The 19814-nt window shown below is 47.6% G+C and overlaps 1 protein-coding gene across 1 annotated transcript; it reads left to right on the top strand.

Annotated features, from left to right (window-relative positions):
- The first annotated feature begins 701 nt into the window (after positions 1-701).
- Positions 702-19229, top strand: ADPRHL1 (ADP-ribosylhydrolase like 1). Its single transcript, XM_036250436.1, has 7 exons — positions 702-915; positions 5909-6073; positions 10969-11094; positions 13197-13337; positions 16934-17061; positions 17607-17739; positions 19072-19229. The coding sequence occupies exons 1-7, from the start codon at positions 702-704 to the stop codon at positions 19227-19229; spliced, it is 1065 nt and encodes a 354-aa protein (XP_036106329.1).
- Positions 19230-19814: the final 585 nt, after the last annotated feature.

The following is a 19814-nucleotide window of genomic DNA, read 5'->3' as shown; positions in this document are numbered from 1 at the left end:
TGGGGAGGAGGGGGTCAAGGGGAAAAAAAATGAGGAACATCTGTAATACATTCAACAATGAAGATTTTTTTAAAAATCTAAGTAAAGCTAGACACAAAAGGCTACATAATGCATAATTCTATTTCTTTGAAATTCTGGAAAAGGCACAACTATAGAGACAGAAAGCAGATGAGTGGTTGCCTGGGGGTGCGGTGTGGGGAACAGGGGACTTTGGGGGGGACAGAAGTGTTATAAAGCTGGTCTGTGGTGAGAGGTGCACAGCAGGTATACCTTTACCAAGCTCATCCCACTGTGCCCTGAACATGGGTGAATTTCATGGTGTGTAAATTACACCTTAAAGCTTTAGAAATAAGTGCATTTCTTCAAGAATGCTGTGCAAAGATGCACTGCTTAAAAGTCGTTGCTCTGTGAGAGAGCGTCTGCAGTTGTCCTGGATGCTCCCCTGTCGCAGAGCAGTGTCTGTCCAGACGGGAAGGAAGCTGACACTTCCACGTGGCTCTTCAGAAGCGCTGTGAGCTGCGGGGCCAGAAAGGTTCTCTCATTGGTGCCACCTGCAGACAGAAAAGTAGTGCCTGGCTATTTGAGGAGCAACACAATGACCAGAACAGAGGTCAGCAGGGTGGACTAAGGCTGCCACTGCCACAAAGCAACAAAGACTGGACGTGCTGGGCAGCTGGGCGGGCAGAGGAGCCGCCTGCGCAATGGAGAGATTTCAGGCTGGGATGCTGCTGGGGAGTGTCGGGGATGCTCTCGGTTACAGAAACGGCCGCAGGGAGAACGGTGCTTCAGGCACGAAGAGTCAGGAGGGGCTGCAAACCCTCGGGGGACTGGACCACCTCGTGCTCTCACCGGAGAAGTGGCCTGTGAGTGACAACACCATCATGCACATGACGACGGCCAGGGCCCTCACCACAGGTAAGGCTCGGCCGCTGCCCCTCAGCGTGTCCCGGGACCGAGCTCTTGCAGAAAGCGCTGGAGCTTTGAAGGCGATGCGGCCTTTCGGCCGTGGTGTCGCCCGATGCCGCTGCTAAAAGTGGCAATTTAATAGACACCAGTGTCCCTCAGGAAATCAGACGTGCCACAGATCATGTTTCTCATGTAGTCTTTCTGGATGACAACATTATTTCACTCGGCTTATCTGCAGAGTCAGTTTCTTAAACAGTGACTTTTCTCTTGTCTGTACAATGCTTGCTACGCTGAGCCCTCTGTCTCTGGAGTTAAGTTAAATTAAATCTCACTTTGGGGCTGTTTTGGGAGAGGGCTCAACTTTTCACTGCAGACATTAAGCCTTCATCTGGATTTATTTCAAAAGAATATAAAGTAATAAGCCTGTTTTGAAACGTGTACAAATTAAGATAATGTTGTCAGGGGATTGCTTCTAAATTCAAATGAATTAAGGTTAAAACACCAGCTACTGAAATATGATTTAGCTTGGATAGTTACTTATACATAAATATGTCCTAAGAAAATGCTATAAAATTGGTTGAATTTGGGGGAATGGAGAGACAAAGTTTCTTGAAATATTCTTTAAATAGCAGGTTGATTTTAGGACCAACAAGTTTTTACATGAAGTTCAGAGAAACACATGTATAACTACGTCGCACACTTTTCCTACAAGTCATTTGCTCTTTAAAATCCTGTGTTATTAGCAGGTTGCTGCAAAATTAAACTCTGAGAGCGACTGTTAATTCAATGAAATCTCACTTATGAGCTCACCTCACCATTCCATGTGTCTGCTGTGAGCACACTCAGTTTAGTTCTGTGGTCACTGTTCAAGAATGTGGTCTACTTTGTGACCGGTTCCTAAATAGCTTGGGACAGAGCTAAAGCACCATAGATAAGATAAAGTGTCACCGCATGCTGAAAACGGTGAAGTGTCTTTCTGAGTCTACACAGCTGTGGAATCCAAATGGTTCCCGTCTGCGTTCAGGAAGATTCTCATGGACTTTGTGTTCAACAGTACTAAATAATGTCCCAGCAGCCCGAAGCAGTCATGCCCACCGGCTTTGAACCTGCTGGGGAGCATGGCTTTCAAAACAAAACCATGGCTGGTTTCAGCAGCAGACAGCTGGTTCTTACACTTACACTTTGCTCCCTTCATTTGTGTCTGGTTGATGCCGTGTGCACACAGTCCACACCCCACATGTCCTCCCTGTTTGCCCCCATCTCCATTAGCACTTTAGTGAGTTTTTGTGAATGGCAGAATGGACAACATGTCTCTGTCCTGTGTGGTTACCCCTGGGACAGCACAGGTCAGGGCACCTCTGACCGTAACTCGCTCTCTGAGATTAGACGGAGTCAAGTCCTCTTAGCAGAAATGGGACCTAATTTACCCTCAACGTGAAATGTATGCATTGAAGAGGATGCATTGTTTTTAAGGAGGAAGATGAGTTCCCTCCACATGATCACAGCCACCCATTGTGGTAGTATGTAATTGCTATACATGGCAGCACCTTCTGACTCTGTGGGGCATGAGAGAAAACCCAAGAAGTCTGCCACCTGGAACCATACTCCTCCAAAACCTCAAGCAAGCATATTTTTCAATTGATAAAAATCTAAGTTGAGCCCTGGCCAGTTTGGCTCAGCGGTTAGAGCATCAGCCCACAGACCAGAGAATTCTGGTTTTGGTTCCACTAAGGGCATATGCTTCGGTTGCAGTTTGTCCCCAGCCCCAGTTGAAATTGTGTGGGTGGCAGCCAGTCGATTGACTCTCTCGTATCAATGTTTCTCTCTCTCCCCCCGCCCCTTCTCTCCCTCCTGCTCTGTCTGAAGATAGATGCAAAAATGTCCTCGGGTGAGGATAAAAAAAAAAAATCTAAGTTGAAATCTCATTTATGTTTAGTTTTCAAACAGTTCATTTTTTCTTTCTTTAAATAACAAATTGTAGCCTGGAGAAGGGGTCTCTGAGCTAACTAGTTACATGCCAGGCATTGTTCAATCTTCACGAATCATCCATCATCTAACCTCCACATCACCCAGAGGTTGACTTCATTACCACAGTTTTATGGATAAGAGAACTAACTGATACACAGACAGGTTAGGTAACAGGCACCATTCTACACAGCAGAGTGAGCATCCGTTCAGGGATGGAACCCAAGCAACCTGGCTCCAACACCTATATTGTTAAGCACTGTCCTAACCACCTGAGGGTACTGGACATGCAAATATTTCAAGGATCCCACTGAACAGTGGTTTTTCAACAAGTTTTCCAAAGAGAGGCAGAGTTTCACAAAGTGGAACTACATCTTGGCAGATTTAAGTAAGTTTCACTAATAAGTACCTTACCCCCATAAACCATGTAGCTGTGTGGTCTGGTGAACCACTGTTCTGCTATAGAGTGAGCATGACGAGGACGGTCAGGTGCAGCCTGTGTGGTGCCCTACTTTTGGGTGTGTCTCTGAAAAGGGCAGTGTTAAATGAAAGCAGATACGGTAAGCAGCTAATACCCTACAAGGTGGATGGGTAATCCAGAGTACAGAGTTTATGAGCAAAGAGCCCACTTGACACGCATTTACCAAAGGCCCTTGTGTGCGTGGTCCTGTGCCCATCACCCAAGGTTGGAGCGCTTCCTTTAAGGGTCTCTGGAGCATGACACTCCTAGTTCGTTACCACTTACTGTCCAGAAAACCACCTTCCCTCTCTGAGCTTTACCTCAGGATAATAATACCTTCTTCATAGGGTTATGTGAGGATTAAATGGGACAGCATAAGTTATACGGGAAGTTGGCTCATGGCGATATAGTTAACATTGGTCTTTCTACAGTGCCTTAGGCATCTAAGGGTCAGCAGCTCCTACTGTCGTGGCCAAGCAAAGTAGCCCTGTCACTGTTGCTGCAGGAAAGGCACTGGGGGAGGGGGTTTACTAGCCCACTGAGGACAGCAGCAAGTGCCACCCGTGTGTCCATGACTTGGCAGGGGAGCCTGGGGCCTGATCCAAGTATGAGCAGACAAGGCCTGTCCAAACTCGGCTCCTTATTTCTCTTTCTCCAACAATGTCTCCCTGGTGACAACATTTTTGAAAAGTTGACATTTTTCTTACAAAGTAACTTATATTGGTATTGTGACTTTTCTTTATTATGAGATTAGTTGGGAGCCTTACAGGGGATATTATAAGCTGGTTGGTCTTTTAGGAGACTGGGTGGGAAAGATAGAGAAGAAATTAGTTGAGTAATCGTGTTTCACGAAATAGAGAAATTCAGGCGAGAGGGTCCGAGGTTCTGCAGCTTTGAAAAATCTGTTTCTACTTTAAATTTTAACCTGAAACCAGCACAAGGCTTTAAGATGCCACTGTGTTTTTAAGGAGTGTTTTTCCTTTAAAAAATGATATGATTCCAGAATAAAAGGAATTATTTTCGGGGACTCTGGGAGGGCCAGGCTTATTCACCCTGGATTGAGTTCATCACGAAAGGCCGTTTGTAACTGACCGTGCTGGCAACAGAGCCTGGACAGGTGCCAGCGGCTCACACCTCCCGGGGGGGAGGTCAGTTTGATTCCAGCAGCGTTGCCCCTGGAACACCCTCCACGAGACCAGCAGAGCTCACTCCTCCACAGCCAAGACCTGGCGGTATCCTCCCTGTCCCCTACTCAGAACTGGGGCATGCAGAGGACGGGAGCAGTGGCTGGGCCTTGGACGCCCCTTGCTGTTAGAGGTCAGAGAATGGCACAAAAGGACTTAGAGCCGCCCTTTCACTGGTCCACCTCCAAAGGGTCACACCTCTGGGATATGAGGGTGCCACCTGCTATATCCACTGCCAGGACTGAGGCTTCCGTCCTGGAGCAGGGAGCGTTTTGCCAAGTGCACTTCTGATTTTTCTCACCCCTCTCCTTGTGTTGGGACCCCAGCTCTGGATGCCCTCATGAAGGCTCTGGTCAGGCCACAGAAGGTCAGCGGGTTTTCACGCCAAAGGGGCCTCCCTGCCTGCTCTGAGTCCAGGTTGGCCGAGAGGTGATCTCTCCTCCCTCCCCCACAGGCCCCCAAACACAGGGAATCCTGATGTCAGCCCACATGCCTGGCATGCAATTTTAGCACAGATCCGTTTGTTGGGACCTATAGGGCCACGTACATAGGCAAGGACACCCCACACCTGCTGGCATGCCCTGCCTGGCGTAGCAGTCCTCCACCGTCCCGGTCTGGCTCGCCCAGGTGACCAAGCAATTTTGGAGGGTGTGTGGCCTCTACCTACCATGTTGTGGATTAGTTTAGTAGCAGAAATACTCAGGCTTTGCAATCAAAATGTATTTACCAGCCCTGGCCTTGGGCAAGTCATATAACCTCCTGCACCTTATCTGGAAAATCAACCGTATGACAAATAAGAGCCTGACAATGTCGTGGGAGGATTGCATAAGATCATCTAAGGTGTCCTGATGGGCAGACGGCAGGCGGTCAGTGTGCGCTGGCCCCTCTGTCCTTGTGCCCTGTGATCTTCTAGGGACTTGAGACACCTTCACACAGCGGGGTACCGGGTAGGACACCTCCTGGGAGGCACTGGCTGTGTCATCAGCTTTGAGAAGAAGGAAACAGAAGATGGGGAGAAACTCCCTCCCTGGGCCTCCGATGTGGGTCCTTGAAACCCCAGGGAACAGGCAGATTTCAGTCCAGTTAGTCCTCACATGGACAGAACGGTTAGCAGCCTATGAGTGCCTAGATTCTCGTGTGCAGTTAGAACAGTAAGCACAACAGCAAATTATAATGTCTGAAACCTGGGTGAAATCTAAGCGAATGATTTGTCTGCATGTTGAATTTCTCTGGGTAGCCGGGCTGTGTGAGATGGGTCCCTAAGATGGTCCTCCTCTCCCACCGCCTGGGAAACGGAACGCTTGCTGTCCCTTCCGTGGTGGCTGTTGTGCCGGGTTTATGGAGCAGACGTGCTTCCGCGGGCTCTCACCCTGCCTCCCCCTTCCTTCCCCAGACTACTGGTGCCTGGACGACCTGTACCGGGAGATGGTGAGGCGCTACGTGGAAGTGCTCGAGAAGCTTCCTGAACGCCGAGCAGACCCCTCAACCATCGAAGGCTGCTCGAAACTGAAGCCGGACAACTACCTCCTTGCCTGGCACACACCTTTCAACGAGAAGGGTGAGGGAAGGCTCGCTTCTCCCCCAAAGCCTGTGCTAGAGAACCGCTCGGGCGCTAGCCCATCGCTAGCCCATCGCTAGCCCATCGCTAGCCCATCGCTAGCCCATCGCTAGCCCATCGCTAGCCCGCCGGTCTTCCCGCTAGCCGGCCGCCTGGCAGTTTTGAGTGCGTTGAGAGGGGTTTGCCAGGGTTTGTAGGGCAGTGTGCTGCTTGGAGCGCCCGCGTGCAGCATGGCCGTTGATTTAGGGGATGCCAGCTTCTCCGGCAGTTTTGTCACGATCCCTGGTTTAAGAAATATTTTCCACTGCTTTCCCTTTGAGTTGGTAATTTTTTTTTTTCCCAAAACATCAAGGAAAACATACACCACCTGCATAAATGTCTGTCTCCACAAAGATTTCATGTGTTTATGGATGACGGATTTAGGTAGCCACAGTCTGCCTCCACGGCTCGGCTCTTATGGTTCTGGACTTGCCTCCTCTGGGTTTATACTAAAGAATGGACCCGCCCCCTCTGGGTTTATACTAAAGAATGGCATCCAATCAAATAAAGCCAATAATAAGGACAAAAATCAATAAATCAAAGTTGGTGAAACCTGACAGATGTTAGGTCTGTCAGACGAGGATATAAAATAGTATGCACTCTATACTTTCAAAAAGTTAGGTAGAAACCTGGAGATATAAAAAAAGACCTAGATTACATTCCTAGAGAGAAACACTACAATGTCTGAGTTTAAAAATACATTGGCTGAGATGAACAGTTTAGACATTTCAGAAGAAAAGGTTAGTGAGTTTGAAGAAACTATCCAAAATGGGACACACAGAGGAAAAAGAATTCAAAAATACAAAAAGAAGGCTCGTGAGCCATGGGACAACTTAAAGCAAACCAACATATCTGTAGCTGGAATTCTTCACAGAGAGAAAGAGAACCAATGAAAAAGATTTGAAGAAACAGGGGCCAAATATTTCCAAATTTTATGAAAACTGTAAGTTCACAGATCCAAAAAAACTCAATAAAGTTTGAGCAAAAACAAAAATGGAGAAAACCACGCCAAGGCACAGAGCAGTCAAATTGCTCAAAACTAACGTTCAAGAGAAAAGCCCACGTCCTGTACAGTCAAGGTAAGGACAACAGCGGATTTCTTGTCAGAAGCAACCTAAGAGAGGAGATAGCCCAGCAACGTCGTTATGTGGAAAGGAAAAACTTCCATCTAGAATCCTACACCCAGAACAAACTATCTTTCAGAGACAAGACCCAATAACATTTTCAGGTGAGCAAAGGCTGAAGAATGCATCACCGGCAGAGTCACACTGCCCGTAATGCTAAGGGAAGTCACTCAGGCGGAAGGGAAAAATCAGCCGTGGAAATAGGGATCTATACAAAGGCATGGAGACTGGTGGAAATAGTAAGTACGTGGGTAAATACGTAAGATTATTTAAATGTCTTTAAAAGAGAATCGACTTTAACAAATAATAATGGAGTACGGAAAGGTTTATAAATTACGTGTAAGCAAGTGTATGACAATAGCACAAAGCCTGGGAGGGGAGAGAGGGAGATGTACAATTATAAGGTTCTTACAGGAGGCATGAAGGCAGATTGTACTAGGCTGAAGATCTGTACTATGAGCTCAAAACAACCACTAAAATAACAAAATAGTTACAGCTAGAAAGCCAACAAAAGAAGTGACACTGAATCATTTTAACAATATTTGCTGGGGAAGCAGCCATCGTGAGACCTGTGCCCATCCCGTGGCTTGCCCAGTCAGTGCCCCTGACCTGGAACATTTCCCTCTGTGGAGACTACATGTAGAGCTGCCACTCAACCCCAGATTCTTCTCCTCAATAAGAGAAGCCTTCCCCTGCTTGGGGTTCACAGTGAATTTCCTGTACTACTTAAGCATGAGCATCCTATGGCACACAAACTGCCCCACCAGTACATCTGCCCTGTGGGGCGAGAATGAGGTCTCCACCTGCAGCACGAGGGTGCATGCAGTCCACCCCCCTGCCTTGTCTTCAGGAGAGACCCACCAGGCCTGGGAGATCAGAGCGTACTACCAACTCGGATCTTGCTGTGTGTCTTCTCCTTTCTGGGAGGGAAGCCTTGTTCTAACCCATGCCCATGTGTTGAGTCCTCCTTGGTGACTCTGAACCTGTAGAAGGCACAGTGGTCGTAGGTCTGTAGACTCCCCCTTCTGGTGGTGGCACTGTCACAGTCTTTGCCATCCTCCACACAGTGGGAGTCTTTTACTGAGATTGGTAGCTAAATCTTCTTGCTTAATAATATTTAATACCAAAGATTGCTGAAAAAGAGAAAAGGGTACATATAACAGATAGAAAAAATTGAAATTAATTAACAAGATGATAGACTTAAACCTGACCACATCACTAATTACACCAAGTATAAATGGTCTAAAGACCCCAAAGAAAAGACAGAGGTATAGAGTGGATAAAGAAGCAAATCCCAACTATGTGATGCTTATAAGAAGTGCACTTTAAATATAAAGACACAAATAGGTTAGATGGAAAAAGATATACCATGTAACATAATCAAAGGAAAGCTGGAGTGACTCTATTAATAACACTTAAAGTAAATTTGGGAGCAAAGAATATTGCCAGGGAAAAAGAAGGTAACTTTGTAACGACAAATGCATCCATTCATCAGGAAGACATAACCAACCTAAATGCTTATGTATCTAATAACAGCCCTTCAAAATACATAAAGCAAAAACTGAAAGAGCTGCATGGGAAAATAGACAAATCCATAATTATGGGCAGAGATTTTAATATTGAGGTCTCAAACCAATATCTTCCATTTTCACCTTAAGAAACTACAAAAAGAAGAGCAAAGAAAACAGAAGAGAGGAAATAATGAAGATTAGGGTGAAAATCAATGACATAAACAAACAATAGAGAAACTCAATAAAACCAAAAGCTGATTTGTTAAGATAAGAAATTGCTAATCCTCTAGGCAGATGATCAGAAAAAAAGAAGACACAAAATTACTAGTCTTAACAATGAAAGAAGTGACATCACTATAGATTCTACAGAAATTAAGAGGGACATAATTCAGATTGCATAAATCTTTTTCCTTTTATTAAAAGGGGGAAAAGGAATATTATTAAGAGTTTTATGCCAATAAATTTAACAACCTAGATGAAATGGAAAAATTCCTTGAATGATACAAACTACCAAAGGGCACTCAAGAGTAAATAGATCACCTAAATAACATTATATCTATGAAAGAAATTACAAAGAAAGATCCAGATCCAGATAGCTTCAATAAGAAATTGTACCAGACAGCTAAAAAAGGAAATATATATAGAGCAAATATACATAACTCTTCCAGGAAATTGAAGAGGACGAATACTTCCCAAATTTGTTCTTCTGCTCTCCAGAAGACTGTTAAAAGAATGAAAAGGCAAGCCATATGTTGGGAGAAAATATTTGCAAAGCATATGTCTGATAAAGGATTTGAATCCAGAGTATATAAAGAACTCTTAAAAATAATAAGAAAACAAGCAATCCAATACAAAAATGGGAGAACTATTTAAATAAACTCTTCACCAAAGAAGAGATATGAAGGCAAATAAAGGCATGAAAACATGCTCAACATCATTAGTCATTACAAATGTGCAAATTAAAACCACAGTGAGATACCACTACATAACTAAGAGAATGGCTGAAATTAGAAAGATCGACCATAGCAAGTGTGGCCAAGAATGTGGAGGAGCTGCTGGTGGGATGTAGAATGGTACATCCATTTTGGAAACCTGTTTGGCAATTTCTAAAAAGTTAAACATTCATCCATCATATGAGCATGATGTTCCACTCTGAGGTAATTACTCAGGAGAAAAGAAAGCATATGCCCACACAAAGATTTGGTTATGAATGTTCACAGCATCTTATTTGTAATAGCCCTGAACTATAAACAACCAAAATGTTCATCAGCAGGTAAATGGATAAATCAGTTGTGGTACATCCATACAGTGGAGTACTATTCAGCAAAAAAGGGAGTCAGCTATCAATAACAGAACCATGGCGTATCTCAAAATAGTTATGCTGAGTGAAAGAAGTCAGGAAAAAGAGAGTACATTCTGTATGATTCCACTTATATAAATTTCTAGAAAATGCAAACTAATTTGTAATGCCAGATCAGTGGTTGGTAGAGATGGCAGGAAGGGTATGGGAAAAGTTTTTGGGGTGGTGGATATGTTCACTATCTTTAGGTCCTGGTTTCATGGGTATAGCATGTGTCAAAACTTATCAACTTGCATACTTTAACCATATGCAGTTGAGTCCAGCCAGTGTGGCTCAGTGGTTGAGCGTTGGCCCATGCACCAAGAAGTTACCTGTTCGATTTCTGGTCAGGACACATGCCCAGGTTGTGGGCCTAATCCCCAGTGGGGGGGCATGCAGGAGGAGGCCAGTCGATGTTCTCTCTCATTGATGTTTCTATCTTTCTTTGTAAAATCAATAAAAGGAAGAAGAAACAAATAAATAAACATATGCAGTTGACTATGTGTCAATTATAACTCACTGAAACTGTTTTTAAAAAGAGAAAAATATATGTGATTGAAAGCATACTGTGTATACAATTCTGTCTTCTACATTTTTCCCAGTAGAAGCATATTATGAGCATTTCCCCATGCCATCCAAAATTCTGTGTTTAATGACTAAATAACACTCCAACATACGGATGCTTTGCAATTTATTTAATCTCTTTTCTTTGTCAGGCTTTTGGATGATTTGCCTATTTTCACTCATTTAAATGATACTATGATAAACATGTTATTACATAAATGTTTACACTTTTTTTCAGATTACTCATGAAAGCCAGATTGCCAGAAGTGGAATTATTGGAGCAAAAGTCTAAAATGAGGTGTTTCACGTTCCGTGCAGGTTCGGGGTTCGGAGCCGCCACCAAAGCGATGTGCATTGGCATGAGGTACTGGAAGCCGGAGCGGCTGGAGACCCTTATTGAAGTCAGCATTGAGTGCGGCCGGATGACACACAACCACCCCACAGGTAACGCTGGCGGCGGAACAGGTGCCTGTTGTGATTCTCTGCCCAAAGGACTAGACTGGAAACTTATGTGATCAGATCCATTGTTTGGTTTGCTGTTTGTTGGCAGATTTGGGTTTTTTAATCTTCAGTTCTGCTTACATTCTGTTTTCAACCTAAAAATGGGACTGGCAACATGTGTGGTGGTTTTGAAGAGGTTAGAAAAGCACCAGTCATCCAAACAAAGCTGAGGTCTGGGGTGAAGTCATGGGAGCTAGCATTTATGTGATGTTGTCAAGACAGAAGCCAGCCTTGTGATCAGGTGTCCTTTTCTGCCATGAGCTGCCCTGGGGCCACAGCTCATTGGCTACGGAAGTTAGACCAAGTCACTTAATGACCTGTGCCTCCACTTCCACACCTGTAACTGGGATGATTATGGTGACAGGAAGCCTTCCCACTTATTGTGTATGTGGGGATAAAGTCAGTAGAATAATCAAACCTCTCAGTACACGCTCACCTCATGGTGTGCACAGTGGGGCCAGCTGCATCCGGGGATCCCCCACCACATGTCCATCACACAGAGGGAGGGCAGATGGGGTGGCCCCAGAGCCTGACTGTGAGATGCTATTTAGGAAGGCAATCAGCCCTTAATGTTAAGAAGAAGACAGAGGAGGAGGAGGAGGAGGAGGAGGAGGAGGAGGAGGAGGAGGAGAAGAAGAAGAATGACTTGAAACTCTTGTACCTGTGATAGGCACTCAGTCATGGCAGTGCTGGTGACGTGCCCCAGCCCCACCCACCCAGAGGTCCAGGGGCTGCCAGCTGCTGGCTGGTGACTGTTCTCTCTCAAGGTCGCCTTTAGGGGCTACCCTGTGTCTTCTCGGAAAGTACTCTTTCGTAGATGTGAACCGTAGTCGGCAATGTAAACCCCAATGAGTGGATACGGCAAAATACGCTGATGAGTTCACCAAATGCTAAACCGTAACTTCCACAAATAAGTTCATTAGATCTTTAAATTATAGGCAGAAAGGTATATAATTCAACCAGTTGACAACATTTTGGATAGTTGAAAAAGAGTTAATGTTAGACATCTGCTAACTAGCCGATTAAACTAGAAGTAAATTAAACAAAAAAAAAAACCTTCACATACCTTGGCCGGTTTTGCTCAATGGTTAGAGCATCAGCCAGCGGACCAAAGAGTCCCGGGTTCGGTTCCTGCTAAGGGCATGTGCCTCAGTAGCAGTTTGTCTCCGGCCCTGGTTGGGATCATGTAGGTGGCAATTGATCGATGTGTCTCTCACATCGATGTTTCTCTCTCTTTCTTCCCACCTCTCTCACTCCCACTCTATCTGAAGATAAATGGAAAAAAAAATGTTTTCGGGTGAAGATAAAAAAAACCTTCACACATGAAAATGTTGAGCATTTGGAAACAATATGATGAATACAAAAATCTGGGCTGAGAATTTAAACCTCTAAAACATTGGCTAATATGTTACCCACTCTTATTAAAGAAATGTGATTTGCCATGTTTAATAGCTAAGTCATTTATATCTTTCTAGGATGGTGACTGAGATGTTTTAAGGGTTTAATTGTATACAATGAACACCAGGATGTGCATTTTAAGTCCACTCTCCTTTTCAGTTTTTGAACCATTTTTGACAGCAAGTGTCATAATTTTTATTACAGCGTGCATTATCCTAGACTCTGGAGCGGAAGCACTCCGTGAGAGGGGGTGGGGCAATGGTGGGTGGTCAGGACAGCAACTGAACCCTGGGTTTGAGAACTAGACGCTTATCCTGAATTGAAATGATCCTTAACTAATACCTCCAGGAGCAGCCACAGAGCCAAGAGTGTCTCAGCGAGATGGCAGTGCCCTTTCTCCGAGGCGCATAGTCTTGGGGTGGCCGTTACATGAGCCAGACCTGGCAAGCACTCGTCTGTGGTTAGAATCATCTGTCCCCACAACAGCCTTGCAAGACGAGTACTGTACCTCTGTGCAGAGAGGAAACAAAATGTCAAAATGCATGAAGCAACTGCACATGGTCCTGCATCAGTAAACACTCATCCAGCATCCCAGAGCAGAGGTGTGGCCCAGGTACCACCATTGCCCTCTCCCCCTTCCCCTCCAGGCTTCCTCGGGTCCCTGTGCACAGCCCTGTTTGCATCCTACGCCGTACAAGGAAAGCCACTGGAACAGTGGGGGAGAGACATGATGAAGACAATCCCACTGGCTGAAGAATATTGTAAGAAGACCATCCGGCACCTGGCAGGTGAGCCTGGCCTCCTTTCCTGTCCTACTCCACTGGCACCCAGAAAGAGTTAAGTCTCAATTCACACTCAGAGCAAATTTGGATAGACTCGGCTCCCAAAAAGGTCAAGGTCCACTTGCCCCACAGTGAACCCAAGAGCATCCCCGTAGGGTCCGTGTGAACAGGTGGACCTCACAAAAACGGCCTCAAGTGTTGCCTGGCCAGAGGGTCACACCTGCTCAGGAGGGCCCCAGGTGTGCACAGAGACCCACAGTGGTGGCAGGAAGAGTGGGGTGCATACAGTAGGTCCTTGAATTGTGTGTTTCATTTGCTGTCATTTTGTTAAAACATTGATGAGGAACTTAATTCTTGTGTGTATCAATGAGCCTATGGTAAAATTGGTTTCCTTATACAGCATTTTGCTTAAAGTCACAGAACCTATTGAAGATGTTAAGTGAGGATTTATTGTACTTAGATTTAATTTTACAAATTGTCCTTAAGTAGCCCATTTCTCAAAGGAATGAGGGACACTGACACTGTTCTAGGGACCTGATGGACAGCTGTGCCTAACCCAAGAGCCTTATGTCCTCCACACGAAGGCCAGAGGTTTGTGCCCACTGATGACATTAATTCCCAAGAGGCTCCATCTGTCACCGTTGACTCAAAACCTGTCATCAAATGGTTCATACTCTTTTTGGCCATGAGTGAGGTCAACTCAGCCAAAAGCAGCCAACCCAGCACAGGTCCTGGGGTATCATGGGCGCTGGAGGGGCCTCCGAGCTCCTCTGGGCCTGCACCTCTTTCCCATGGGGATCCGGAGGGAGAGCAGGCACAGGACTAGGCAATTCATAGTGTTCTCCTCAGGCAGCTGAGCCACAGGGGGTCACGGGCCTTTGATATTCTCAAACTGGGAGGAGAACTTCTAGAATAAATTATCCAATTTGTCCTGGAGGAGAGGGAGATGAGGGGTTTGAATGTAGGAGCAGGGCTGTGGATTTTTCAGAATAACCTGAGGCTGAAGTCTTGAAACACAAAACCAAAAAATAACTTTACTGTCATCTTCCAAGCTGCAGGGACTATATTCTAGAATACCACATGGGAAGCTTCTAGAACAACTTTTTTTTTTTTAGGTTAATCCTCACCTGAGGATATTTTTCCACTGATTTTTAGAGAGAGTGGAAGGGAAGAAGGGAGAGAGAGAGAAAGAGACATTGATGTGACAGAAACATCAGTCGGTTGCCTCCCACACGACCTGACAGGGGCAAGGGATTGAACCTGCAACCCAGGTATATGCCCTTGACCAGGAATCGAACCTGTGACCCTTCGGTCTGCAAGCCTGGCTCTAACCAGCCAGGGCTAGAACAACATTGAAAGGAGATTTTTGCTTTTATATCTGCCTGAACCTAGTGCTGGGAAACATTTCTCTACAAGGTCCCTATTCCAATGAGAAATGAGAAACCTCCGTGTTCACCCAAACTTAAGCGTCCCTAAGTAGCCATCCCTCTATAAACTTAGTTATAGTACACAGGCGGCAGCACCACACTGTTGATTTTCATTTGGCTTAAGTCTCTGTTATCCTGGGTTCTCTCCAGCCCTGGGGAGTCGGTCTGTGGTCATTGGATTAGTCACCCCCACCCCCACCCAAGTAGTGTTGCCTTAACCCATCTGAAAGAAGAGACAGGTAAATAACATTGGTGTTTGCGACTGCACGGTTACAGCATTATTCATATTATATTAACAAATGTTCCCCCAGAATCATTCCCCAGTGTTTTCAGAAGAACAGTCAAAGATGTTCCATGAACAAAAACGAAGAGGAGAGTCATTGGTCAGATAATTTTGAGACTTTAGTCTGTTTAATTTTAAATTTGTTCAATCCAGACTTTTATGAACCTCTATGGCAGAACCCCTTTCTCATTTTATTTTTATTATTTTTTAGTCTTTTTGTCAATTACAGCTGACAGTCACGATTATTCACATGGGTGTCAGCTGTGCCAGCGCAGTGGTCAGACATTTGTATAACTTATGACGTAACTTCCCCCCATGAGTCTAGTGCCCACCTGGCACCATACACTTACTACAATATGATCGACTATATTCCCTGCGCTGTACTTTACATCCTCGTGACTATTTTGTAACTACTCCTTTGCACTTCTTTTTTCTTCCCCGTTCATACTCCTTATTTTTTCAATCAATTCTTTATTGAGGATTTCTTTCTTTTATTTATCTTTATTGTTTAAAGTATTACAGATGGCCCTTGTTTCCCCCACTGACAGCCCCACTCCCACCTCTCACCGCCTTCCCCTCACTCTTGTCTGTGTCCGTTGGTTATGCCTACTCATACTTCTTAATCCCTTTTAAATGAACTACCTAATCATCCGGAAAAATAATGTTCTGTAGAACACCCCCAGAAATATTCCTCTCGGGCCTCTGCTTCGCCTGTGACATGCATTGGCAGTAAGGACAACCAGCAAGCTAGTCCCTCGCTTTGGTGCTCGAAGGTCTTCTTCTAAAACTGGCCGGCCATTGGCCTGGGAAGAGGCTGTGTCTGAGTTTGCACCACACCCACCATGAGCTCCATCAGAATGACAGGTCTCTGCTGGATGACAGGATCTGTGCATTCCGCTCCCCACCCTGTTTCTTCCGTCTTTCACTTTTGATCTTATTTCACTGAAATCGGCCTTCGACGGGCCTCACCTTTAGTTTTGTAAAACAGAGTCATGCCACTGTTTCTGAAGGCCTGGAATTCCCTCGGCAACCTGGAATGTCATTCTAGGACCCACACCAGGCACCTCCTGCTGCCCTCTGTAGCCAGTGACCACCTAGCCCCTCTCTGGTCACCGCTCCGTTCCCTGGCTCCCCAGCCATAAGCAGACACAGCAGAATCTGTGGTTCCTCTTAAGTCAGTTGATCTCCTCAGGCCTCGGGCCACTTAACCATTCTCCTCAGCTGGTATCCTGGGCGACCAGTGGAGCCAGGGTCCTCCTGCTATCAAGGAGGACAGGTGTGCTAACCCAGCACACTCTGTGGAGGGACACAAAGCCCTGGTGGCCTCCTGGGTGCTGTAGGACTCGGAGTCCATCTCCTGTCCTCCACCAGCAAGCACGGCGGCGGTGGCTGACTCGTTTCTGAGTCAACGTCCTCTCACCAAATGATCTCAGAAAGCTCGCTTCAGCACCTTTGGTAATTAGGAACCGTAAACTGTCCTCTCCCTACCTTGCAGACAGTGTTGAATTAATAAAAATATACAGGTTCAAATTTTTTAAAGAATGCACTTAAAAAGATGGCACCACTGTCTTTGTTTCAGAAGGTAGCTAAGCAATTCCTCGGGTTCCTTCCCACCCCACCTGCCTCCATCTTCCTGGCTGTTGCTTCAAAGTAGCTTCACATATAAGCATTTCTGAATGCCTGCAGCAATCACGAAGGCCAGGTGCCAGGTTCCCCTCCCGTCCCCTGTCCCCGTGCTGGATAAAGAGCGTTGCCCTCGGTCTTCTGTTCCCTCCCGCTCACTGCCCACTGCGTTCCCGAGCCAGCCCCTTGGCTCTGTGCCCCACTCTCCCCCGACCCCCACACCCCGGCTGATGGCCATCACCACCTGCCACCCTGTTCTCTGCATTTAGAGTACCAGGAGCACTGGTTCTACTTTGAAGCTAAATGGCAGTTTTACCTGGAGGAGAGAAAAATTAATGAAGACACTAAAAGTAAAGCTGTCTTTCCGGACCATTATGATGCAGAGGACAGGGACAAGGTAAGCCTTGTTGTGTCTGACTTGGCATCAAGGGACCAGGAGCTTTCCGGGTCCCACTGCCCATGGGGGTCCACGCCGACTGGGCTACTGCCTTCCGAGCCCCAGGTCTAGTGGGGCTGCCCCAAGCAGTACAGAGGGGCTGAGGGAGCAGCTGCATGTGGAAGGGACGTGAAAGACCTCGACGTCCCTTTGCCCTACTCAGACCAGATGTGGTGTCATAACAGCCCCTACAGCACTCCAGTCCCTTCGTCCAGCTCGATTTCTCCTCATAGACTTCATGGCTTCCTGAGACGCCGCCGTGTCCGCAGGGTGCTTGCTCGTCTGCGGATGTCTGTCCACGGACGGCTGCAGTGGGGGAGCATGCGAAGTGGCCTTTCCTGCTCGCTGTCCATCCCCAGCCCCAGGGCACTGCCTGGCCCCGGTGGCACTCGTGGGTGCGCAGCACGTGAATGAGCGGCCCACGGGTGGACCGGGGAGCTCGTGATCTGACAAACTGCCGTGGCTCTGCTTTGGGCCCTCCCTCTGACCCCCGGCTCTTCCTTCAGACCTACAAGAAGTGGAGCTCGGAAGGTCGAGGGGGACGACGGGGCCACGATGCCCCCATGATCGCCTACGACGCTCTCTTAGGAGCCGGGGACAACTGGGAAGAGCTCTGCCACCGGGCCATGTTCCACGGAGGTGAGATTCCTTCTTCAAAGGCCTCGCACTTCGAGGAGGCCAGCACCCCCTTCTCGTCACCGAGCATTCTGTCGGGATGTCCAGTTTCAGGCATGGGGGAACCCCAGAATGTGGGTGCTTCTCTGGGCAGGGTGCTGGCTCCAGCGTGCTCGTGCACGGTCTCACAGGCTGCAGGCAGGTCACGGTGCTGGCTCAGGGGTCCTGCAGTCGGAGCTGGAGAGAATGTAGTGTTCCGTGGCTGGAGTGCAGGGCTCCTCCCCCTCGTGGGCGCTGCTTGGAGAGCACGCAGATTCCTTGGTGTGGCCATGTAGGGTTCTGACCTCTGTGGTCACCACCATCTCCTCCGTCACCTCTGCAGACTCTGCCGTCACAGAGAGGTTTAGACTCCTGCAGTCCTGGGTTCGAATCCAGTGCCAGGCCTGCCTCTCTGTGAAGGAAGAGGATAAGGCCCAACTCACAGGGCTGTTGAGGAAGTTTAATGCATGGGGCCAGGAGTTCACCACCGTGCTGCTGAGCAGCTGTGATCTTGGCTACAGGGCTGGGTAGGCTGGCCTCACTCCCTGGTGCCCATCGTCTCCTGCGAGTGTAGACAGGATGCCTGTGTGTGTTACCTCCTGGTGGGCATGGATTCCATCAATATTAAAATGGCTATTGTCAGAGCAGACTGCTGTTCCTGGTGCTGAGATGGTTGCACTATTAGCGCTTCCTGGAGGTCAAGGGGAGCTTCTTGGAGAGTGTGGTGGGTCCCGCTGGAGGAGGAGGAGCCCAGGAGAGAAGCATGGGAATCAGCACAGCAGGGGGATCCTCAGAGAGGCTCAAGGACCCACACAGCCCAGCTCCCTTCGCGGAGAGCGGGAGGGAGGGCACGCAGGAGTCTTCGTGAGATGCAGACAGCTTGCGAGGGGGACTATCATGGACTCTGGTCACCCTGGAGAGCCTGGAGGGGAGGGCTCTCAGGAACATGCCCTACGGGAGGTGGTCTCCCTGAGTACCCAGCCCCCAGGACAACAAAGGCATCTGCACACATTGTGTGTTGTCCGAGTGTTTGGGGAGGGAGGGAGGGGAACTACCTGTCCCCTTAACTGGGGACAGCAAAAGCAGCCTACAGCCCGTGGAGCACTGCCCAGAGCCAAACGGGCTTGGCGTGAGGGAGGGGGCTTGGCGTGAGGGAGGGGAGGAGGCTGAGAAAGCCACGGTGCTGCCTGCTGCAGAGCCATCCGCCCAGCAGAGTGACAGGCCCTGGCAAGGAGGCCCTGGTCCGTGCCCAGTCACCGTGATGCTCCCTTCCCACTCGGCCCTTGGGATCCCTGAGCACCTGTGTTTCCGTCCCAGGTGAGAGCGGCGCCACAGGGACCATCGCGGGCTGCCTGTTCGGGCTGCTCCACGGCCTGGATGCTGTTCCCAAGGGCCTGTACCAGGACCTGGAGCACAAGGAGGAGCTGGAGCAACTGGGCGAAGCGCTTCACCGCCTGTCCACAGAGGAGAAGTAAAGCCATTTTCCTTTCCAGGGAGCCCCTTCCAGCTCTGGGTGCCCCAGGGGAGTCCACACGCAGCTCACCGACTCAGCGTGCTGAGAATCCATGCCTAACTGACCATGCTTATAAAATACATTTTTTGTCCTACAAGAACCTTTTTTTCCTATCCTGACCCAAATCTAGTGCATTATTGAGGTCACACTGGATTTGCTACCCTCACACCTCCGCATACAATGGTGGCAAATAGCCTCTTGGACAATTGGTGTATTTTATTCTGTTGCATAACTAACGCTATTTGCTCACTCACTTCGACTAACCACAGCGGCTCTGCTCAGAAGGGCCTCCTCCATCTGCAGGACTTTCCATCACTGTCTGTTTCTAGCTCTTAGACATGAATTTCGGCTACTGCCAGCCTGTTTCCCGCCGGCCAGGCCCCTCCCCCACGGGCACAGGCTGCACTTTGCTTTCTCGCTGTGTGTTTCCCATCGCAACCTGCAGCAGCGGTGCCGTCAGGGTGCAGCCACCAGCACTGCGTCTAACCCGCCAGCCTAGGTTTTTAATCACACTGGATCTTTAAAACCAACCTTTTGGAACAACTAA

This window comes from Molossus molossus, unplaced genomic scaffold (genome assembly GCF_014108415.1).
Source record: "Molossus molossus isolate mMolMol1 unplaced genomic scaffold, mMolMol1.p scaffold_m16_p_9, whole genome shotgun sequence".
Lineage (NCBI taxonomy): Eukaryota > Metazoa > Chordata > Mammalia > Chiroptera > Molossidae > Molossus > Molossus molossus.
The sequence above is the reverse complement of the archived record's forward strand: the minus strand, read 5'-3'. Positions and strand labels throughout refer to the sequence as shown.